At 37.1% G+C, this 25,815-nt stretch overlaps 1 protein-coding gene across 1 annotated transcript in view; it reads right to left on the minus strand.

Annotated features, from left to right (window-relative positions):
- Positions 1-25,815, minus strand: part of GLRA3 (glycine receptor alpha 3) — a 158,097-nt gene that overhangs the window by 29,158 nt on the left and 103,124 nt on the right. The window contains exons 5-7 of the mRNA XM_004278690.4: positions 22,243-22,325; positions 6,538-6,675; positions 4,247-4,461 (exon numbers count right to left, since the gene is read on the minus strand). Coding sequence (XP_004278738.2) covers positions 4,247-4,461; positions 6,538-6,675; positions 22,243-22,325 — 436 coding nt within the window. The remainder of the gene's footprint in view (positions 1-4,246; positions 4,462-6,537; positions 6,676-22,242; positions 22,326-25,815) is intronic.

Consider the following 25,815-nt stretch of genomic DNA (forward strand, 5'->3'; position numbering starts at 1 on the left):
CATTGCCCGTTGCCCAATTTAATTACCGCTGATATTTACAATTTACTCTCCTTTAAAACTGCAGGGTATTTTTTTTGAGAAGAATGAGAGCTAATTAGAAAAGAACAGAGTAGTGAATACAAATACTTCATTTTCCTTCCCATCCCGTCTTTTCTGTGTAATGTCATGTAGATCTTTGTGTGCCCACACAATCATGGCATCCAAATATAAATATAGCAGTTAGATTTATATGTTCTGACAGCTGTAATCACTTCTATAGTTGGTGTCTTTATGAAGAATAAAAACTTAATATCAGTGCTTTGTGACCACCTAGAGGGGTGGGATAGGGAGGGTGGGAGGGAGACGCAAGAGGGAGGAGATATGGGGATATATGTATACATATAGATGATTCACTTCGTTATACACCAGAAACTAACACACCATTCATTGTAAAGCAATTATACACCAATAAAGATGTTAAAAAAAAAACAATGTGAAAGCTATTGTTATGTTTTCTAAGAACCAATGTTTTTATTATACTGTACAGTAGATACATGGCAATATTTAAATTCTTTTTCATTAATTTGGTGATTCTCAGGGGAATATATGATTCTACATAAGAGTAATTCAGTTGAGTTTTTACATTCTTTTTGAGAGAGATGAAAAAATGGCATATTCTTGCTTTTCAAGTTAACTATGGAGTAAAGTTTAAAAGCTCACACTGTCTTTAAATTATCTGCATGACATTTACTCAATAGACCCATATCATGTACTGATTTAGGCTCTGAGGATAAAAATATGTAAGAGATAGTTTGTCCTCTCAAAAAGCTACTCCTGGTGGGTTTCACAAACAAATTGAATGGGGAAAAATATTGCTGTATACCCAGATCTTCCCAGAGTTTTCTAAAGCAATTCTTTCTAGAATCATAGTTTACAAATTAAAATGATATTTTGTCCCTCCTATGATTTTCTCTATTCTTACCCATCCCTACACTTAATAAAAAATATAATTCCCTCAGTGCCAGGATCTTAACTATGTATCTGTGTAAATCAAATACATATTCAAAAATAGTTCAGTGACTAATACTATCCTCTCTTTGACCCCTGATTAAAATCTAATTCTCCCAAGGAGGATTGCTTTTCACATCTAAAAAAAAAATCACAAAATGTTAGGAATCTCAACGAGTTTGGGGGAAAGTTTTGGGGTGAGTGCGTCTAGCTTTTAACTGAGCTGTCTAACCTATTCTGCGTGTGGGGGAGAGATGGACCTAGAAGAGGAAAGGAGAGAAGGGACTTTGAATATGCAGGTCCATTTCCAACTGGAGGAGGAGGGCCAACCACAAATACATCTTCTTTCCCCCTTTCTTTTACTCTTAGAAGAACCATCTCTGGTCTGCTTCCCTATGCATCTGTAGTTTACTCCTTGAAGTCTGAGCCTTGGGTGTCCTTTCCGATGATTCCATGTGACCGTCATAAACATCTCAAACTTAACATGTTCAACCATAGAACTCTTACCTCCCCCAGCCTTCCCCATGAGTAACTATTACCACTACTTGCCCAGTTACTTAGCCTAAGGCTACCCTTGACTCCCACCTTTCCCTTACTCCTCAAAGTCCAGTTCATAAGCAAACCCTGTCTATTTCATCTCTATTTGAGATTTTCTCAAAAAAAAAAAAATCTACCTCTTTCTAAATCCATCTGCTACTCTCCATCTCTGCGACTACCAATCTAGCCAGACCATCCTCTGCTCTGAGCTATAGTTTTCTTGGTAGTATCTCTGTTTCCATTTTTACCTCTTCCTATTAAGATTCTTCCAAACTCCATCCAAAATAAACTTAATCCTTACCAACTTCTATAAAACCCTCCACGACATGGCTCTATGATCACTGCCATTTTTTCTCACTCACTCTCCTCCAAATACACAATGTTAGGAAGTGCTCCTAAGTTTTGCAACTTTGAAAAAATGCTGGCCACGGGATCCATTGTCACCCTCTTCTGGCCACCTAATGCAGGCACTGCGGAAATGCCAGATTGCTCCAAGTTCCAAGAAATGAATCACAGGAGTCTTCTGGCTGTGGGCTATTACATGCCTGATCTATGACACCGCAGAAGCCAGTGCAACAGGAAATATCAGCGAGGAATCTCAGGTCTGTAGTTCACAAGGCGTTGGCTCAAGTACATTCTCTGAAATTTTCTACTTTGGGTCTTACTTGACCAATGTCCAAGCTCCTTCTTATCTACAAGAGATGCATTGGCAGAGAGCCTGGACAGAACACTAAGCGATTATCATAAATTAGTGATTTATTGTTTCTTCCTCCTGTATCTGATAATCCCCTATTGTTTTCCTGAATTTAATTTTGTTTTCCTCCTTCCTGGATTTTTGTCAGTATGAGAATGGTGGATGTTTCTGTGGCAAGATTTTCAGGCATTTGAGGGTTCTTTTGTGAGGTTGAGAATAGCAGATCTTAAGGTGCGTGGTTTCAGACTCCTATTCCTAAATGCAAGTGTGAGCCCTCGCCCCTTGCCTTTCCAAATCGCAGAATCAAGATTGCGTTTTTCAAGAGAATTCTACTCTTTTGAATGATCTCATCCAATAGGATAATTCTTGTTTATTCTGGGACTTCAGCATCTGTCATCCTGAATTCTAATGTACATAACGTCTGTACATAACCCATTCCTTAACTATCACAAAGCCTAAGATGATATAATCACCAACTCTTAAGATATCTGTTTGCTAATCAATTCTTTAAATCTGTTATCATATTTCCAGTGTCTCTATGATCTGAGAGATGGAGAGGTTTTGTATATATCTATGTGTGTATTTGAGCTAATGATTGAAAATTTATTCCTTCCCTGAGATCACGGTGAAATTAATGCCTTTAAAAAAAACTTCTTGAGAAAAACTACGAAGTCATCTCAGACCTTTCTTTCCTTAAAAACAACAACAACAAAAAAAACTCCTGTCTCTGTTCTGTTTTTTTAATTTATTGCTTTCTTCATTTCTGTTTCCTCCACACAAACCTTTATGCTCTCCCAATTCTGCTTTCATCTCTGTATCCAGATGCCTTTTTGCTCTGCCTCACAGAAACTGTAATTTCCTTAAATGAATCACTAAAGTGCCCCACTATCTGGATAACAACTTACGGAATGAATGAGCTTTCATTTCTGTTTAGCTCGTGGAGAAAAAAATCGATGAGTAAACTGGCAATTTCATTTACAAATTGACTATGGAACTTCAACTATTACTCAGAGCCCTTGAGACATTTATCCGTATATAGAAAAGCATTTAATCTTATAAACAGATTTACAATTTTCATTTGGATGATATTTTATAAAACACTAGTTGATATAGATCATTTTGAAAATACAATTATGTGTTAATAAAAGTAAACCTTATTTTGAAAGACAACCATTAAATCTTAGCAAGGCACAGTGAGCATTGTTAAATATCAAGTTCTTCTGATAGTAAGTAACATTTTTAGTGATAAAATATCCTGCCATCAACTTTTATTTATTTAGACATTTTTAATTGAATAAATTGAGCCAGAGGATGCAATTCATAGTAAGGGGTAAGGAAGCCATGACAGCAGATTTATAATTTACTTGGCATGGCAGGGAGATAGCATCAAATGCACCAGGAAAGTGAATATGATTTTATTACATTAACGTACATCATTGTAATGAAAAGAATAGTGAAGCTTGTTGGAGGTCAGACAGGATTACTTAATTTAGACAGTAGAAATTTCTCTCTTAGAAATTTTTTCATTTAGAAAAAGAAAATAATTTTCTATTGCTATGCTGCTAAATGCATAAAAAGGTATTCCTATGTTTTATTTCAGCACATCTTTAAAACACACAAAGCATATTTTATAATAAAGTGTTAACTGTCTCATGTAATTTATTGAATATTGTACTGACTGTGGAAAACAGAATGGTTGTCTGGGTACAGAAGGGTTGTGAGTGTATCATTGTTTACCCTCCTGATCACGTGGCTGACGGGAGCTGTAGCTGCCACTGCCCAGCATCATGAGAGCAGATACCACACGTCACTGGCCCAGCAAAAGATCAAAATTCAAAACTCGAAGTGTGGTTTCTACTGAATGCCTATCACTTTCACACCATATAAAAGTCAAAAAAATCGTTAAGTCGAACCATGGTAAATCAGGGACCAACTGTAAATACTACTGAAAAAGATCTGGCCAAAATGGATAATGATATATATACATATTAGTGCAAATATGCGTGTGTGCCCATTTAGCGCACTTACCTTTGGTAAGGAAGCTCGTGATCCTGAACTCTGTGTAGTCATAGTCAGCACGGTGGTTATTCCCAAGGCTACCCTGGCTGGAGCAGCATCCATATTGATCCAGAATGAAACCCAGGAGAGAATGACAATCAGGAGACTGGGAATGTACATCTGGATCAGATAGTAGCCCATTTGTCGTTCAAGATGGAATCGCACTTCTATACATGTAAACTTTCCTAATTGGTTGTGAAATAAATGCAGTAATTGGTAAAAATAGGTCTTTGTTATTGCAGCAAATGTCACAATTTTGTTTTCATCATAATTTTGCCCTACACCTTTCTGTATAATTATACAATTATAATGAAATTATATAACTATTATTTCTGTATAATTATAAAGTTATAATGAAATGGGATCCCAAATCATATATGCAAATTGTTTTCTGAAAAATAGTTTTCTCATTTTTCTGTTAGCACCTAGAAGCAATGTAATAGAACAGTGTACTATTTCAGGAAATAATATATAATCTTATTACTTCACATTTGATTAGCACTTCATACTTGCAAAGTACTAAAATGTCTATTATTTCACTTGATTCGTGTCTGCTTTTATGCCTTCTTTTAAACACTGTACCTTGAGGTTCTAGCCAGGGTAATTAGGCAAACAATTAAATAAAAGTCATTTAGACTGAAAAGAAAGCAGTAAAACTATCTTTATAAGTTGAAGCCATTACCTTGTATTTAGAAAATCCTAAAGAATTCACTAAAAATCTACTTGAGCTGAAGAGTTCAGCAAGGTTACAGGATACACTATCAGTATACAAAAAGCAATTGTGTTTCTGTACACTAGCAATGGAAAATCCAAAAATTAAATTGAGAAAACAATTCCATTTATAAGAACCAAATAAAATAAAATATTTAGAAATAAATTTAACAAAAAAGTATAAAACTTCTACACTAAAAATTACAAAACACAGTTGAACAAAATTAAAGAAGATCAAAATAAATAGAAAGTCATTTTGTAGTCATTAATCAGAAGAGTTAATATGGTTAAGATTGCAATACTTCCCATATTGATCTACAAATTTATTGCAATTTCTATCAAAATCCCAACTGGCTTTTATGCAGAAACTGACAGGCTGATCTTAAAATTAGTATGAAAATGCAAGGGACATACAATAGCCAAAATAGCCTTGAGGGAAAAAAAGAACAAATTTGGTGAACTCACACTTCCCAATTTCAAGACTTGCTACAAATCTACGATAATCACAAAATATGGTACTGTCATAAGTAAAGATATACAGATTAATGGAATAGAATTGAAAGTCAAGAACTGATCATTTATGGTCAATTGACTTTAGACAAAGGACTGAGACTATTCAACAGGGAAAGCATGGTCTCCTTAACAAATGGTACAGGGAGAACTTCGCTTTTTGGAACTTTCTGGAATTTTTTTTCCCAATATGTTCAATCCCCAGTCGGTTGAATCTTTGAATGTGAGCCCATGGATATGGAGGGCTGACTATATAGTGAAAGGCCAGGTCACAATTCTGGAAATGTTGAGCCCAAGAAAAATCATAGTTACTACATGGAAATAATAAGAGCAGCCACAGATGCTAGTGGGAGGCCACGCGCTCACCACTTTGGAGTGATGCATCATCTGTGGGCAGTTTAAGGGAACTTGTAGATTAGGCAATTAGAAGAGATATTACGGAAATAGCCAGTTCCAGTTGTGAGAGAAGTGAACAAATAACATGAACGTACAAATCTTGCAGTCTTTGATGTTGATGACTGTATCTGATATTTATTCTCAAAGGTAAAAGGCTACTGTGTCAATGTGAGTAGTAGGTGCTTAGTAACAATATCTTGAAATGCATGACATTGTGGCTAAACTAAAAATTTAGGCAAGTGGAGCCTTAAAAAAAAAGGCGACCTCTTTCATTTTTTAAGCAAACACAATGTTTACAGCTACAGGACAGTTAAAAAGTACATTTTATCGCTCACATAGAAATTAAAGGAACTTTTTTGGAAACATCATTACTATGTAACTATAGGCATTTCACAACAAAAGAAATTAGTTAAATATAATTGAACACCAAGCATTTCTTTTTTTCCATACAAACCAATTATATAACAAGATGTGATGAGTCAAAGCTTCCGTAAGTTTCAAAGACATCCATTCTCTGCTCTATGACTATAAAAAAAATTCAGCTATAAATTGTTAAAATAATTAACCTAGCGCTATAATTAAGAAACATCTGAATATCACAAAACCACAAGTCATAAGTGTAATGAAGAACATTCAACTCCTACCTGTGTTGTAATGTTTAGTGCAGTATCGTAAATCTTTCTCTTCTTTCAACAGAAACTGGGGCAAAGTGAGCCCTTCTGCCACTTGTACAGGTGCCTCATCTTGCCATTCAAAAATGAGATCATTCATTGTGTACCCAACTAGGCAAAACATAATAAAAATATTTATAGCGAAAAGGGCATTCAAAGGAGTGAAATTTAAAATAATCACTTGTAGTGTTCCCATAGGATGGGAAGACCAAACAGTGTCACCTTAACTCTATTGACTGAGCTATGCATGGCACAATTCCAGTCTACTGAAGTCTCTTCATACAGAATATTTACCAAATAATGTAAGAGAATGTAGTAGGCTAATAATAAGTATGGCATGGCATGTAGGAACCTTAAAGAATAGGCATATACATTCTTTCCTTGGGATGGGCAGCTACTGCATTAACTCAGCAATTCATTTTGGTTCCACTGCATTAGATCTCTCCTCACCTTTTCTCAAATTATTCAGGACCCCTTCAACAAAAACTGAAATTGTCACGGGTTAGGAAATGACCTAAACTATAACATCCATGGAGGGAACGAACCAGAGCTGATACCTTTCTTGGTTTAATCATTAACTATTTCAGTTTATGGCATCTGCTTCTACGTCCCGGGTCCCAAAATGGACAAAAGGATATTTTAGATAGAAATGTCTGCTGTTCAGGGAAAATCGGTATACAAAGAAAATCCACGTTTGTGGAGGGATAAACTCTTGCACATAGCATGAGTGAATTCTGACTAGAATTCACGAATATATTTTGTAATAAGCCAGCGTCTTTTAGCAAATTAAAATGTCATCTGTCTATAGGAATGGTATCTAAGGAAAGCAGAATTTGATCTTTTTCTTCCCTCTGAGTGAGAAGCTGTTGAAAGGTGCACTTGAAGGCCGTTGCAGAGAAGGAGTCAAAGGGAACTTCACCTGCGGGGAAGATTGCAGGTGGTCAGAGTTCACAGCTGCCCCGGAGGTAGGAAGAAAGGAAGCACAGTCTGGCCTTTGAACTAAGGCAAGGGGCCAGGTAAAGGAAGCAGAAGCTCCAGGTGCATGAAGCAAGCGGCAAACAAGGGAAAGTGTCCCAAACAAATTCTCTGGTAGCTAATGTTGTCGACAAGGGGCTGTGTGCATGATTAGAAACAGCTGGCGCGGGGAAGATTAGGCTGAGCAGGGCGAGGTGTCTGGAAGGGAACTGATCGTCCTTCTTCCTCCAGTACCTGGAGGACATCTCCGAAAGAGCTGAATCTGATCCAGCTGTGGTGATAGTGACTGGAGCCAGATGCCCAGCCCACCCTCCTGACCCGTGGGCACACCTCACGACATCCACTCCACTGGCTACGGGGAAGGTGGCTTTAGCAGCAGCAGCATCCGTATGATGGCTCATTACGGAGCAAGTGCTATTTGGTAGAGGTTGTAAAGTCCTCCAGACTGAAGGGGACACGCCTGAATTCTGGTTCCAGGACAGATAAGAAGACCTGCAAGACTGTCCTCTAGACCATTGGACTTAGCACAGCAAGGACTTATGTTTGACTTGCTTACACTGGAATACATTTCATTGAACCCTGCAATTAATGATTTGGTGGCTAATAATAGAAGGCTTTCACTTTTATCTGTAAGTCTTTTGATATATCCATTGTCTATACCATCTTACCTAAAGAGAAAACAGATGCACATTTCTCAAGGATCAAAAGGAAAATAGGCACTGATTCTTATTTACTTCCAGGTAAGACAAGTACCCTATTCTTCCATATGTGCAATCCCCGAAGACAAAAATATGTGAGATATTTCCCAATTTAGACAGATAAATGGAGAAATGAACTGAAACCCTGTTTTGTTTTTATGTTCTAAGTTTTTCTTAGGGTTTTCTGTGAAAAGAAAGTAGCTCTCTGAAATTCCCTCAAAGACAAGGCTTAGTTAGTCTCTGATGCAATTTATAGACAGCATACTCAGCTTGCTCTTGTGTCAAATAATCATGCACACTAAGTGATTTAGGCATGGGCATATCCTAATCAAGCTATGCTATTTCCTTAAGGTCCATAAAATATTTAAGTTTGAAACCAGAAGGAAAATAGTGAAATGACAATTTTAGGTGGTAATGCTTTTATTCTAAGTAACTAAGTGGATGTTCAAGGAAATTAACTAAATGGTAATTTTGCCTCAATGAGCCTTCAAACATAACTTTAAAAAAAAATCAGTACTTTTCTACACAGTTCACAGTGTTTTAGCATCCTTATGCTTTTGGTTGGCAGAACTTTATACAATTCTGAGAATTGCCAAGGTGAAGAGACCGGCTAATGAGATTGAGGCTGTGAGCTGAATGGCCTTGTACCATAATGAGTTCCACAACAAGGAATACTTCATTGAGGGAACAAAAGCATTAACCCTACCTTCAGCCAACAATCTTATAGGGTAGCTGCAGGGAAACGTGTAAACAAATGACTCAATGCAAGCAAACACCTGTTTCTTCAACAAGTATTTGTTCGGCACAGACCATATATAAGGCATCCTACTGGGTTTCATGGGATGTGAGGTGCTATTACCAGGTAGAAAATAAGTGGCACGGGGGAGGTTCAAAGTGCTATGTGCTTTCAGAAGAGGGATCTGTAATAGCCATTTAAGCCTCATTTGAGTTGCACCTTGAAGAAAGGCAAGACCAGCATATAAAGAACGTGAGAGACGGTGAGGCACTCAGGCAAAGGAAACAGTATAATTGGTTGAAAGAAACCACAAACTCCCAAGGTTCATAATAGGAATAGCAATAACTTTATTTATCTAGAGCCAGTTTGCATGAAGAAGCATATGGAATGAAAAGATGAATTAATGTAAGATTATGTAAAATTTACACTCCAGGTTGCAAAGTTTGATTTTTTAAAATTCCCTGTGGGCAATGATAAACAATTGAAATCTTTTGAGCAGGGGAGTGACATGACAAAAATTGTGCTTTAGAAACATTACTCTAGTAGAACCTTCTCATGGGATTCACAAAATCCAAACTGCTTTCATATTCATAAGACATTATCTGCCTTTTTCCTTGTGTTGACATTGGTCCAGATGGTGAAAACACAGTAAGTAAAACTTCTAGTGCTTCAGAATAAAAGTGGTGGCTGCAGACTGTGCTAGTGGTTATTGTATTCTTTACTGCCGTATCTTGCAGTATAAACAATGCCATTTTATTTAAGAATGTCCTCAATCCTTGATGAACCAATAACAATTATAATCTTAGTAAATTTTGACCCTTATATAAATGTCCTTTTACTATTCTGGGTATCAAAATGGGAAGTACGGATAAAGCACTTCAGCTGCACGTTGTAACACGATGGTTCTTTTAAGGGAAAGCACTGGTGTGATTGATTTGCAAGTAAACCAGCTGGTTTTGCTCGAAACACCATTTTTACTTGAAAAAAAAAATGACTGGCAAACTGCAGTTATTACAATTAGGTATATGGCCAATCATTTTCTTGAAAATAAAAGAAGTGAGTGAACCTATCGTGTTGAGGGAAACAACTGACAGTATTTGTTGTCAATGGTAGATTTTGAGCTTTCTATTTAACATTAAATTTTGGAAAAATTATTTTCCCAATACTTAAAGATTTTTTGATGAGCTCAGTGGTGATATTAACAGATGTGACTTTTCAATATTGTATAATGTTATGTGTCAATGTTTGGAATATCTGAATAAGTCATTAAGCTAATGTTTTCCAAATGATCAAAGCATGATGTTAAAAATCATGCATAGGCAAAAGATCCATTTAACGTTCAAGACACAAACAGATTTTAATTTACAAGAGCATGAAGAGTTCATTGAAAAATATACAGCAAAGTGATTTAGTTATATATTCATATTTTTTTCAGATTATTTTGCTGTATTTTACTATACACCTGAAACTACCACCATATTGTAAATCAATTATACTTCAACAAAAAAAGAAGAGTTCATTGCTATGGTTTCCAATTTCACACTGCAACCAAGATTTAAGAAACTACCACCTTCAGAAACTAAGGGTTTTTTCCCCCATATTACAGAATTTCCTTCTTTTTAAAGGCTGAATAGTACCCCACTGTATGTATATATTACATTTTTTGTCCATTCGTCTGTCAATGGACATATAGCTTGTTCCCACATCTTGGCTACTGTGAACAGTGCTACCATGAACACAGTAGTGCTAGTATTTCTTCAAGATCCTCATTTCAATTCTTGTGATAAATACCCAGAAGTAGGATTACTGGATCACACGGTAGTCTTATTTTTAGTTTTTGCGGCACCATGGATGAAGCTCAAGGATATTGTGCCGTGTGAAATAAGCCAGCCACAGAAAGACACACACGGCATGACTTCACCTGTATGAGGCATCTTAAATTATCAGATTCATAGAATTAAAGAATATAATGGTGACTGTCAGGGGCTGAGGGATGGGGAAATGAGAATACTCAACAAGCATAAAGTTTTAGTCAAACAAGATGAATAAGTTCTAGAGATCAGCTGTATCGCATCATACCTACACTCAACAATAATGTATTGTACCCCTAAAAATCTGTTAAGAAGGTAGATCTCATGCTAAGTGTTTTGAACACAATAAAATAAATTAAATTTTAACAGGTTTATCTGCATTCTTGAGAAGGTAAAGAAAAAATTTTCATTCTTCCTCAATGGTTCTTCAGGAATATAAGGTAGAGGTAATACATCAGTAGATCATTTTGTCAAAATTGGAAATTAATTAAATATATAGTTAAGGGAAAATAAGAAGTTAAAGAACTTTTCAAAGTTTCAAGTCTAAGTCACTGACAAGTAGCTATGCCACAGTCTTTGCTTACATGTCATGTCAGTAGAGTAGCCTTCTCTGACCATCTTATAAAATACTTTTCTTCCAATGAGTCTACATTACCCTTTCCTGTTTATTTTTTTCCTTTGAACTACTCTTTACCTGCCATGGTATATAGTCATCAAGTTTTTATTTTGTTTATTTTTTATCTAGCCTCCTGGAATTTAAACTTTATAAAAGCAGAGATTATTCTATTTTAGTCACTGACATATTTTTCCAGTACCTAAAATAGTATGTAACATGTACGAGGAGGTTGACTGTTTGAATTAGAAATAGATAAAGGGAAAGGAGGAAGATGTGCTTGTGTGTTTGTATCTGATGGGTTTACTTGGCGGTACACTGAATTTAAGATGCTAGCAGGAGACGCAGGTGTGGCTAACAAGTTTGAACGTTGATTTATATGTTGAAAATTGTTGAAATCACGGACCTATACATTGAAAGTGAGATCAGGATTGTAGTTATAAGTTTGAGAGTCACCTACCTAAGGATGATATTAAAATTATAGACTATCTGAGATTATCAAGGGAGATAATATATAAAGGGAAAAAAAGCTATAGGAGGGATCAGAGAATTTTCACCTTGGAAAGAGAAAGGTGAAGACAGAAAAGTAACAAACAGGAAATTCAAGAAGGCACATTTCAGCTAAATAAGTGTAGGTGAGAATGTTCTAAAAGAATTTCACAGTGGAATTGGTAAGGTAACAAGTTTCCCTCAAGCAGAGGCTAGCAAATGATCTGTCAGGAATGTTATGAGACCCTTAATCATTGTGTTAGTTAAAATAGATGAACTCCAAAGTCTTTTCCAGCCCTCTGATTTTATGATATCATTGAATATAGCCTTATAAATCTAATTAAAATACACTATAAAAAAAGAATAGGAGGGCTTCCCTGGTGGCGCAGTGGTTGAGAGTCCACCTGACGACGCAGGGGACGTGGGTTCGTGCCCCAGTCCGGGAGGATCCCACATGCCACGGAGCGGCTGGGCCCGTGAGCCATGGCCGCTGAGCCTGCACGTCGGGAGCCTGTGCTCCGCAACAGGAGAGGCCACAACAGTGAGAGGCCCGCGTACCGCAAAAAAAAAAAAAAAGAATAGGAAAGGATTAGTTACTGTTAAAGAAACAGACAGGCTGATCAAAGGAATCAAAGTTAAAGTGTAGAAAGCTATCTAAGCACGTATAAACATTAAAAACTTGTGCCAATGACATGCGGCACTGTAACTGGGGGGAGGGGGGTGTAGAACATCAAGTGGACCATAGCAGTGTGAATACCTGTGGGGCGGGAAAGTAAGACGTAGGTATAATCTTGAGATGCAGAAAAAGCTTCTGGAGCCTGAACTTCTTGAGTGGTACCTCTGGGGCTAGTCGAGAGTGGGCCATAGCAGAACGCAGCCCAATGTTCAGCATCTGGTAACGACACTGATGTCCATGTGGAGAAGTGGCAGCATGGCCATAATAGCCTCACAGACTTTGGTTCAAGACTCACATAAACCCAGACACTGTTTCCTAACACTATGAAAGAGGGGGCGTCCTGAAGAATTTATGATGTTGGACTTCTCATCAACTTTGGCGAGTGGAGAGCTTGCAATGGATGTATGCAGAATTTTTTTAAATGTGTATAATTTTGTGCACGCAAATATCTTAGAAAATACACTCCTGATATATATTTAAATAAAGAATCATAGTTTGAAGCACCAAAAAATGGGTTCAATAGATATGCAGTTAATATGCTGTGGAAGTTTGCAATATTTGAAAGAATTGTAATTTTTCCTTGCGATCTTTTCCAGCCCTCTGTAAAAAAGCCCTCATGCAAATTCCCAATTTCTCTGACATTAGATAAGAAAATAGTTTTTTGTTTTTTTTTTTGCGGTTCGCGGGCCTCTCACTGTTGTGGCCTCTCCCATTGCGGAGCACAGGCTCCGGACGCGCAGGCTCAGCAGCCATGGCCCACGGGCCCAGCCGCTCCGCGGCATGTGGGATCTTCCCAGACTGGGGCACGAACCCGTGTCCCCTGCATCGGCAGGCGGACTCTCAACCACTGCGCCACCAGGGAAGCCCAAGAAAATAGTTTTTTAAAAACTCTAATTAAACATAAGAAATGGTAGGGGGCTTGTATAAGATATCAGGAGATATAAATTTATAATCTTTTAAAAAATTCTTGTTATGTCATTAGAGAATTTCATATTAAAACAACAAGAAACCAACACACCTATTAGAATGACCAAAATCTAGAATACTGACAACACCAAATACTGACGAGAGGATGTGGACTAACAAGAATTCACTGCTGGTGAGAATGAAAAAATGGTACAGTCACTTCAGAAGACAGTTTGGTGGATCCTTATAAAGCTAAACATACTCTTACCATAGGATCTAGCAATCAAAGGAGTTGAAAACCAAATGAGTCGAACATATGTCTACACAAAAACCTGCACACAGAAATTTATAGCAGCTTTGTACATGCCAAAACTTAGAAGCTACCAAGATATTCTTCAGCAGGTAAGTGGATAAGTAAACTGCAGTACATCCGGATGATGGAATAGTATTCAGCACTAAAAAGAAATGAGCTATCAAGCCATGAGAAAACATGGAGGAACCTTAAATGCATCTTACTAAATGGAAGAAGTCAATCAATCTGAAAAGGCTACAACTCTATGACATTCTAGAAAGAGCAAAACTATGGAGGCAGGAAAATGATCAGTGGTAACCAGGGATCTGGGGGAGGAAGAAGTGAATAGGCAGAGCACAGAGGATATTTAGGGCAGTGAAACTATTCTGTACGATACTGCAATGGAATACATGTCATTACATATTTGTCGAAACTCAGAGAATGCACACCACCAAGAGTGAACCCTAATGGAGGTCCACGGATTGTAAATCTGGTGTGGGGTGTTGACACTAGCAGAGGATGTGCATGTGCGGGGTGGGTAGGGAAGTGTAAGGGAAATTGTCAATTTCTGATCACTTTTGTTGTGAACCTTAAACTGCTCTAAAAACTCTATTTTTAAAAAATCTCATCTATAAAAATATTCAAATATTACCAACAAGAAAAAATTTTATTACCGAAGTGTTGCCCTGGAATTAATTTAACTAGTTCATTAATTTAATAAATAATTGTTGAGTTCCTACCCTATATAAGTACTTAGGTAAACGGCTGGAACTGCCTGGCTCCAGTCAAGATGCTCGTAGAATAGTGGCAGCTAACAATAAAACAGATAAACTAACAGATTGTGAAGAGTCTGATAGAGAATAAGCGGAGTTCTATGTGAGTGCAGAAAGGGGTCTAAACTAAGCTGGAGTACAGGAGCAGAAGGAGAATCAGATAAAGTCTTCCAGAGGAAAGACTGTAACAATTATTCAGGTGTAGCAGTATTAAATTAAATATTTACTCTTCTCAGATGTGAAAAATAGAGGGGTGTTTGTTTTCAATTATTTACAACTGTTTGTATCTTAATATGATGCCTCCATCCCATCTGATTGGGGTAGACTTAAAGATGACTCAGGGACTTCCCTGGTGGCACAGTGGTTTAGAATCCGCCTGCCAATGCAGGGGACACGGGTTTGAGACCTGGTCCGGGAAGATCACACATGCCGCAGGGCAACTAAGCCTGTGTGCCACAACTACTGAGCCTGAGTGCTAGACCCCAGGAGCCACAACTACTGAGCCCGCATGCCACAACTACTGAAGTCCACGTGCCTAGAGCCCGTGCTCCGTAACAACAGAAGCCACCACAATGAGAAGCCCGCGCACCACAACGAAGAGTAGCTTGTGCACAGCAACGAACAAAAGCAGCCAAAATAAATAAATAAAATAAATTTATTTTTTAAAAACGATGACTCAGTTGTTTTTTGAGAGCTTAATGTCTTAAGAGAAAAAGTATTCAATCTTCCAGGATTTCCCTTTTTCTTCCTTTCTCTTAGTAAAGGAGTCAGTTGGTTATAAGAATTCTAACCATACATCTTCGTTTGCCAAAACAGCCCTAGATTACCTTTTTTTTTCTCCCCTATGTCCTCTCTGACTTATCAGTTGTTCTAGATTCTTCATTTTTAGATTAGGTATCATTATTAATCATTGTTTGAAAATACATCATTATTGGTTTGGTATATCTTCAATTTTACTTCTAGATTCTCCCATAGTATAATTATGAAATATTAGGTTAAACCTGTAAAACAGCCCGCTTCAGCAATGGTCCCTCTATCTTTATCAGACCCCTTCAGTAACTAACATTTCAAGGGCAGCTAACTCCTGATCACAGTAGTGGCAGTAGTTTTCACCTTTGTTCCCCCCTCTGGGCACTTGGTGTACAAACCTGGGACATGTGTGAAGTGTCAAAGTGCCTAAGTGTCACAGAAAATTATGTTAGTTGTAACTGAAAGCTGAGTACTGCTTAGTACTACTAGCTTAGTACTGCTAAGGATCATATAGGAAGTAACCCGAATGCTTTAAAACCTACAAACATTTATCTTATTATTTGGCAACACTCATATTTTGTAATGAACTCTCCTAGCTGCAATGGCTAAAAGAATTCAATATTTACTGAAAAAGCAAGCACCAAATTTCCATTTCACACAAAAAGTTGATGGTGAAGGTGCAACTTGAACAAAATGTTGTTTATATTTACCATTCACGAAAGGGGCTACAAGGATAGCACTGTCCACATAAAAGCCACAAGACACAAATGAGCTGAAAACATCAGCATCTATTTCAAAAGATACAGTCATTTTTGGAATACTGCCCAAAGATGATCATTTGATAAGTGTGTTTGCAGGGGGAGCATTTACGTATCACTCTATGAAAACTGAATTTTTATTTAGATCGAATGATTATTTTTCTGAATTAATTTCACTCTTTTTTGACTTCAGGTTTTCTTGGAAAAGCGCATAACAGGAAATTTGCAAGCAATTAAATGATGGCAGTTTTGTTTCAGTATCATTTCCTCCTTCAAAGAGAAAATTGGTTAAAATGATTTTAAATGAGTTTGATTTTTAAATCTAATTCTTTTGGAATTACATGTGTTGAGGATGAAGTATGTGATGTCACTGTAAATTCTATTGTAAAGTCTGTTAAATTCATTTTAAAAGTTCAGCATTGAAAATAAATGTCACTTGTTTGTGATGGATCTGAATAAAATATTTGTTGGAACTCATCACCATGTTAAAAATTGTGTTCTTACTAAATTGAAAAATCTATGGAGATGCAGTATTCTTGAAATTAGTAACGATGCACATATGATTTATTTTACATCCATAAGCTCTGCTCCATTCCATCAATTGAAGAGAAGTGATAGTTGTTAAATTTTACATTTTTATAGGAACGTCGAGTTAAGTGAACTATAATTCTCTGTGTGACAAAGCAGATGTTGAATTAAAAATTATATTTCATCACGGCATAACACATTTCTCTATTTACTGTTTGCCATCAGATAAATTTTTTTTTTAATTTGAACATTAGAAAGTACTTTAAAAATGAACTTATATATTCTGCAATGGTATTGAACTCTCAGTAAAAAGGTTCTCTAAATTTCGGTTGCATTTGTTCAAAATCAGTTGGAAATATTTAATCAAATTATGTTATGAATGGAGCACTAAAATTTTAGAGTCTGAAACTTTTTATCAGATAGGAATTATAAATATGATGTTTCTAAACAGGTACACATTGAGATTAATCCCTACAATATTAAGGGAGAACACTGAAGTCTCAAATGCTGTACAATATTTATTTATTTATTTAATAAATGTGCTTTGGAATATCTTAACTTATGAGAAAATTATATTGATGGACTGCTTGTTTTTAATTGGATAACTTATATTGAAATTCAATGGAATTCAGAAGGCCTATTTTCCAGCGTGTGAATTAGGTGAAGAATTTTAAAAGATTCCTAAATAAAAGCAACTAATTTGAGTTTTGTTCTATAAAAACATTTTTTGATAAAAGGTACTCAAGACAAAGACAGAGACAATATCTGTAAAAATATATGGGCTGAACTAGTTACCCACTTCAATACAAAGGAAAGTAAAATTAAGCTCTATAATTATCAAGTACTTTCACTATCTCAACTGCATACAGATTATTTTCTTAATAAAACCATTATAGTCTATATAGCAAGATCCACTAATGGTGTCAACAATTTCAAATTTAGTACCAAAATTGCAGCTTTAAAGATGATTCCAAATTAGTTTGGTTTGATTTAGGAAGGAATATATTTAAAAACCTAGAACGATACTCATCCACTAATATAAAAATCATGTCAGTTAATAAATATATATTACAAAGATATAAAAATTTAAATACATGTGGTGCCCTTCATTGATTCTCCTAAGTGTCCCCATTTTGATGATAAATTATATGGTCACCCCTGTCATCAGGTATACTTTATACCAGGAGGAAATCGTAAAAGTAATACTTATTTAAAGAGAAAATGTGGGCTGAGCATACATTTAAGTTCAAAACAAGTTTGAGATTTATTAGTAAATTATAGATTCACATTTAGTTCTAAAAGTGAACTGGAATCATATTTGGTCACATATAATCACATATATACATAATCACACACACACACATACACACGAGTAAAGGAAAAAGGGTCATGAGACAAACTCCAAAAGGGTTAATACACGTGAGGACAGTTGTGAGTCAAGGTTAAAGCATGTCCCTCTTTGTTTTTCTATTGTTCAAATTTTCTAGTACAAATTTGCTGATTTTGAACACATCATTCAAATGTATTCCATTATCATCTTTAAAAAATTTCATCTTCGGTCATTTTTTAAAAATAGGTTAAAAGACTACAGAAGAAAGTCAGAAAGAGAAAAACAAAACAAATACCATATGCTAACACATATATATGGAATCTAAAAAAAAGAGAAACGGTTCTGACGAAACTAGGGGCAGGACAGAACAAAGATGCAGATGTAGAGAATGGACTTGAGGACATGGGGAGGGGGAAGGGTATGCTGGGACGAAGTGAGAGAGTGGCATGAACATATATACACTACGAAATGTAAAATAGATAGCTAGTGGGAAGCAGCGGCATAGCACAGGGAGATCAGCTCGGTGCTTTGTATCCACCTAGAGGGGTGGGATAGGGAGGGTGGGAGGGAGACACAAGAGGGAGGGGATATGGGAATATATGTATGCCTATGGCTGATTTACTTTGTTATACAGCAGCAACTAACACAACATTGTAAAGCAATTATAGTCCAATAAAGATGCTAATAAATAAATAGAACAGTTTAAGAAAAACACCTTGAAGAATTTGACTTCAGTAGCTTTTACTTTGACAGGATTTTCTTAGCATCTGCTAAAAGAGTTTAACAAACAGTATCTCTATTGTTAGCTAAATTAATTTCTAATAAGGGTGCAGGAAGTGTTTAATGACTGAAATATGAAAGGGATACTTGAGGCAGTCTACCAACTCTTGATAAAGAAATTAAGAAATAAGGCGGGGCTTCCCTGGTGGCCCAGTGGTTGAGAGTCCGCCTGCCGATACAGGGTACACGGGTTCGTGCCCCAGTCCGAGAAGATCCCACGTGCCGCGGAACGGCTGGGCCTGTGAGCCACGGCCGCTGAGCCTGCGCGTCCGGAGCCTGTGCTCCGCAATGGGAGAGGCCACAACAGTGAGAGGCCCGCGTACCGCAAAAAAAAAAAAGAAAGAAAGAAAGAAGGCAGAGGCAACAAGAGGCTTTGCTTTCCCGCATTGGGTTTTTGATTGATTGGAAATGTTCTGGGAAAGGCAGGAAGATGAAAGGTCTTGTTACATGAGCATGTGTGTCTGCAAAATAGCCCAGGAAGCTTTCCTTATTCTAATGAAGTCCAGTGAGCCAGCTGTCCTTAGGCCCTGTACCCTCTCATCTGTAATAACGAACATTCATGGAACTATGGATTTCACTCACTGCTACCACTTGCTCATCATGTTCCCCCTTTTTCTTAAAACTTCTTGGAATCCAGCTTTGAGCCTCATCATTCTAATCACATTTGTCTTTATCATCAATAAAAATGACTTTTTTCAAGTACTTTTAAAAAAAAAACCACCATTTCACAGCACTTGATGCTCTTAAACAGATCTCCTCAGCTGCCCCTTCTCTTTTGAGATTGCATGATTGCGATTTTAATTTGCTATCTATGAAAACCCCTTGACTGGAATTCCTTCCAACAACCTCGAAATGAAGGCCTTTGTTAAGCGTTGGCTCTTCTTTGTGTGTTTGTTTTCATCTGTGCATTCTCTCCATTAAAAATTTCGTTATGGTTGAACCACTCTGTAGATGGCTGTTAATAGTATGTCTTCAGGTCTCACTCTTCCCTTTGCTTTATACCTAAATTTCCTGAACTTTAAATATATTAAGATTGGATTTATCAATATTCCCTTTAACATTTACTTATTCGATGTTTTCTTTCTCTGTCAGTATTTCCAAAACGATTCTACCTATGAAAGCTCTTTAGCTCTGACTCACTCATTCCCAGAGCCTTTGCATCCACTTTGTATTGAAGTGAATGAAGAATGGTGGAATATGCGCCCCCTAAATATGCCACTTTAGTAGAAGGATTATTTTGAGCTAAAGACACCTGAAAAACAGCAGATGCAAGAAGACCATTCTAATCTCCCCTTTTCTTCCTGAAAACTGTAGATAAAAACTCCCACATGAAAGACGTGCTCCCCGTACCAGGAATCAAAGCCAAGAGAATTCTGTACACACAGACTTTTTAAAATAATTCTCATCTTCCTTTAGTTTCCCCACACAGTCTAGGTACTTTTCCACAATTGCTTCTCTTTGTTCAACCTGGTATAAAAGCATTTAGTTTTGGCCACTTCCTTGACTAGTCATCTCCTTATGACAGATCCCATGTTATGTAAAACTTAACATTAAATAAATGGGTATCCTTTTCTTCTGTTAATCTATCCTATCTCCGTTTAATTTTCAGGCCCAGCCTGAAGAGCCTAAGAAGTTAAAGATAACATTTTGCCTTCTCTACAGCATCAACCTGTACTGTTCCTACCTTCCACATTGTTCCTTTTTGTCCCTACTTTTATTCTTTTTGTTGGAATATTATGAAACCTTCTTAAATAACCTTGGTTCCTCTGGCTGAGAGAATCTTTAACAGCATAATATTGACCAACTCATTTTCTTGCTCCTACATCTTGAATAGCTCCTCACTATTGGATAACATCCAGCATCCTTGGTTTAGTAATTAGGGAACCAGTGTGGCTTAGACTATTTTTCATACGATTTTTTTTCTCGATTACTCTCCCATGTACCTAATTTTGCAACCAAGAAGCCTGTCCTCAAAATGCCTTCCTGGGGACTTCCCTGGTGGCACAGTGGTTAAGAATCCACCTGCCAGTGCAGGGGATATGGGTTTGAGTCCTGGTACGGGAAGATCCCACGTGCCGCGGAGCAACTAAGCCCGTGCACCACAACTACTGAGCCTGCACTCTAGTGCCCAAGCGCCACAACTACTGAGCCCGTGAGCCACAACTACTGAGCCTGCGCGCCACAACTGTGCCTAGATCCCGCGCTCCGCAACAAGAGAAGCCTCCGCAATGAGAAGCCCACACACCGCGATGAAGAGTAGCCCCCGCTCACGGCAACTAGAGAAAGCCCGCGCGCAGCAACGAAGACCCAATGCAGCCAAAAATAAATAAACGAATTAATTAATTAATTTTTAAAAATGCCTTCCTGGAACAGTTAGAAATGCACACTGCTGGGAATCCTGTCTTTCTCCCCACCACCACCCCGCATTTTTTGATAAATAGCTCCCCCAACTAAAACTAGATTTTTATTTTCCTTTCATTTAATTTAGTAATTTGTCCATGAGTATGATTAATATTTAAGAACTACGTATAAAAGTAATGCATTTGAATTTAACAAGAAGGCGATATTATCAGAGAAACGGGTATTTCCACTTCCTCACTTTAATAAGAATCACCAAATGTGGAGGGCGGGTTGCATCCCCCCACGACATAGGCACGCCATCTAGTGGCAGCTCCCCCGCACTACAGACCTGGCCTCTGAGGCCTGCAAGTCTGAAGATCCACCTGCAAATTTTTTCTCAAGGAATATGTCAAACAGACATTTTTTTTCTTGATATAACATAGTATAAGAAAAATATTGCATAATGCTTACTTTCCGTATGGCATTAAACACTGAAAACCAGTTAAGTTTGGGCTGATTCTATAGATAAGTGCAGAAAAACAGAAGGACCTTAAGTTTTCGTGTGTTAACATTTAATCCGTGATGCACACGGATCCACTTTGAAAGAAGAAATTTAAAGAAACGCCTATAAGCTTGGATAAATCTCTGATAAAGTGTGAGAAATGTCTTTTCTCCGGAGATAACACACAACACAGCCAGCAGTGTACTCTCTGAGTAAATACTGAGGAGTCAACAAAACGGTTCAGAGTAAGCACAGCCTTTGAAGCCAGATGGTTTGTTGTTACCACCTCCATAAATTGGGGCAAAATCACTCAAAGTGACCATTTCCATATGTGGAAACATGGGGATAACAACATCTTTGTTGTGAGTATGAGAAATAATATATTCAAAATGCTTGGACTACAGCAGACACTCCATTAAAAAGAATGGTAGTTTGTCTTTAATGGTCATCATCCTTTTTATCTTTGATTTGTATAGAGAGAATAGCTGTTTTTCAAGCTTAAAAAATGTTATTTCTAGTCCTGAATTTACTTCTTTATAACAGTATAGAGTGCATGTGCTGACAGACATCATTCCTTTCCATACTATGTAGAGGATAACATGCCCATTTAGTAAATGTTAGACAAAAACAATGACAAAATAAATTATCTATATAGCTCATCAAATATACATCTACTCTCTTTTTTTAAAGTATTCAGAAAAAGGAAGTTGTTCCTACTTACAGCTTTCCAGTTGCATAGTACAGGTCTGTACATCCATTGGAAAATTCTTGAGATCCATTGGACAGGAGAGTGTTAATGTCAATCTGAAAGAATTCAAAGTAATAAATTTTAAAAGAAATTTATAATATCATATTAATATTCTATTGTTCAAGGTACAATTGGAAAACCATGTTGCTTTGGTAATGACTAACATCTACTCAAATAAAATTTTTTCCAGCTTGGGTATGTCATTTACTGCAAAACAACGGTATTCTTTTACATCAATCTGGTCTGGGGGAAAAGAAAATCTGTATATATAAACGTGCAATCACGTTTATTTATTTATCTATTTATGTTTTCCTTCAGAGAGGGCTAGAGGTGTCTGAGACCCTTAAAAAAGATATTTGAGTGTGAGTTTTATAAAACGAATACCAAAGGCCAAAGACACACTTCTCCCAAATCACTGGGACAGCACTCCTGAGGAGGGAAGGAGATCCAGGGTTTGGAGTATGAGTGTGCAAAAGGCTGGGTGCAGGGAAGCAGTGTGTCTGACAATTTTCATCGTCTTTGTAACTACACTGAAGAACTTCTCAGTGAACACCCAGATAAAACACTCAGAATCTGGAGGTCTCCAAAATTCTCGGTATTAAAGAGGGCTTCCCTGTCATGGAATTAGAGCATTTCACCAGATCTTATCAGGGCCACGAAACAGCCCTCTCGAAAACGTGGGACACAATTCCATGCTCAACAATTGAACTTCTGATGTGGCTTCCCACAAAGTGAGATGATCTGATGGCCACCCCAGCGTTCCACCCACTTTTCCCCCTTCCAGAAAGCTTTAGTATGTCGGCATTCCAGATAATTCACTACTCTTGAATGTCTTTTTCTTCGAAAAGTATATTACTGAGATATCTTCAAGGATTACCAAGAATTTGTAGTTTCCGGACGTGAGAAAAAGAGGCCCAGATCCAAACAAACCTAAGTTTATTCAAACGAAGTTCTTTCCGGAGAACTCTCTAGCAGCCCCTTTTATTGAAAGTCTTCCCATTGAAATGCAATATATTAGTGGGCACCTAGGCTGAGTCATTCACATAGACTCTGTGACCATAGAGTTTATGGTCTCAGATCACTTCATTTCACTCTATTTCAGTTTTCACATCTCCAAAAGGAAGATAAGAATAGTACTTACTCTGGGGACATGTTGTGACCAATACATGAGTTAATACATATAAAACGCTCAGCTGAGTGCTTGACACATAGTAAACACTAAATCAACATTAGTTATTAAGGATTACTAGTACATTCTCCCAACCCCAGCCTTCCCCATCTTCTCCTCTCCCAAATTATATAGGATGCACACGAAGATGACTGAACTAAATCACTGGTAAGAAACTATTTAAAGTTTGAACAAAAAAATGGCCATCAGCTCCACTAAATGTAACCCTATTCTCCAAAGTGACATTTTTATGTAGTCCATAGACATAAAGTTATAATGGTGTATGTTTGACATTGAATACTCTTGGTGGGGCCCCAGTGACATCATTTGAGAGACATAAATGGACAGATGTGAAGCTGCTGGATTTTTAAGAGTCCCAGGGGATCATCTGACAATTCATTCAAGTCAGAGTCCAGAGCACACTAAAATAATTCACAGAATTTATTCTTCAAAAGCAGTTTTCTCCTAACTCAGCTAGGTTAAGTGATCCTGTAAGTGTGATCTTGTCCATTTGCAAAGTTCTCTCTTCAAAAGGCAATTGTAAAATCAGCTGGACACAATGTTCTCTGTCTTATAAAAGGGTTTATTAGAAGTGTATGGACAAATACATTTTGAACGTACACCCATTAATTTTCAAAACATCCAAGGCTCTCTGGCCAGCCAATTTCAAATGTTGGCTTAGAGAATTAATTCTGTGACCTTTTGTATGGAAGTAAATAGCATTCTCAGAATCTTCTCCAGATCTCACCATGCTTGTGATGTCAAATTCATATCCTAGCTGTTTTTCTGGCGTAAAAAAAAAGATATTACATAATTCTTAAAAAAAAAAAAGACCCCGGAAGGAATTATTTGGCAAAGAAAAACACTGTTTGTAGAACTTCTGTCATAACTCATATCCTGAAAAAGTCTATTTATTGACTTTCTTTTTGTTTAAGGTACAATACAATTGCTTCTTTAACAGCACAGGGATGAAAAAAATGCGTCGCCTTGGTGACTGTGATCCTGAATTTCTTTATCAAAACATTACATATAAATTAAAGATTTGTCCTGACCACATCAAAAGAAAACTAAATCAAGAGGTAATTAATCGCATTCTCCTGTTTTGGAAATGTCTTCTTGTGTAAGAGAGGACACAGAGTTCTCTTTTCTGAGACAAGACACACAAACAGGATGTGCGTTTTTTTAATTTTCCCATTAAAAATTCTTGGCTTAGTGAAGCAGTAATTTAAAAAAAAGATGACTATAATCTATGACAAACAATTCACCTCATTAAAATCAAGGTATTACCCATTTTCAAACAAACATTTCCATTAATTGAAGTATTAAAAAAGGCTTTCTGACTCCACTTTAAGTTCCTTATGCAAAAGATAAGTATTTTAATAGTTTTTAATATTTCTAAATTTAGTGTTATAAGGACAATTGCCTCTTAGCTATCAGCTTTGAAGTATTATCTGTAATATCATACTAGGTAATACAGCTTTTGCTTACTATGTGGTAGGCACTATTTTAAATACTTTATATCTGTCTCAACTCATTTATTTCTTAACATGAATTTATAAGACAGGTAAGCTACATTACCTTTATTTAGAGATGAGGATATTAAGAGGTTAACTCACCTGATATTACAAAGCAGAAATTGATAGAGCTGAATTAGATGCTCTGGGGGTCTAGCTGTCCATTCTATGCCCTTAACATTTAAGTCTACTGCCTTTCAAAGGCATCAGAACATTTTTCATGAAAATGAGTTATCTAATTAATATGACTTTTAAAATATATATTTCTATAACACAAGAAATGATACATCTCACATACTATTCGTTATTAAATTTAAAGTAAAAGATACATAAATGGGGCTTCCTTGGTGGCGCAGTGGTTGAGAGTCCGCCTGCCGATGCAGGGGACACGGGTTCGTGCCCCAGTCCGGGAAGATCCCACATGCCACGGAGCGGCTGGGCCCATGAGCCATGGCCGCTGAGCCTGCGCGTCCGGAGCCTGTGCTCCGCAACGGGAGAGGCCACAACAGTGAGAGGCCCGTGTACAGCAAAAAAAAAAAAAAAAAAAGATACATAAATGATTCTTCCCCCAAAAATCAGTTAACTTGAGAAAATATAAGGAATTTGCCCATGGATTTTACATATTTGCTTGAGTGATTTGATATTTTATCATGAATAATTCTACAGGAGAGATGAGATTGTTGGAGCACTAGAAGGAACATTGGTACTAGCGTTCTAAGTGGAGTTTTGTTGTCATCCGATGATAGAGACGATCATAAAGCTTATTAACCCATCACAGTGCAAACTCAGTATTGTTGATGGTCCCTTCAGGAAGCTGATATAAGCTGTGGACCTCTTCAGAAAAATATATAAAATCACACACAT

The sequence above is a fragment of the Orcinus orca genome, chromosome 6 (assembly GCF_937001465.1).
Source record: "Orcinus orca chromosome 6, mOrcOrc1.1, whole genome shotgun sequence".
Taxonomy (NCBI): domain Eukaryota; kingdom Metazoa; phylum Chordata; class Mammalia; order Artiodactyla; family Delphinidae; genus Orcinus; species Orcinus orca.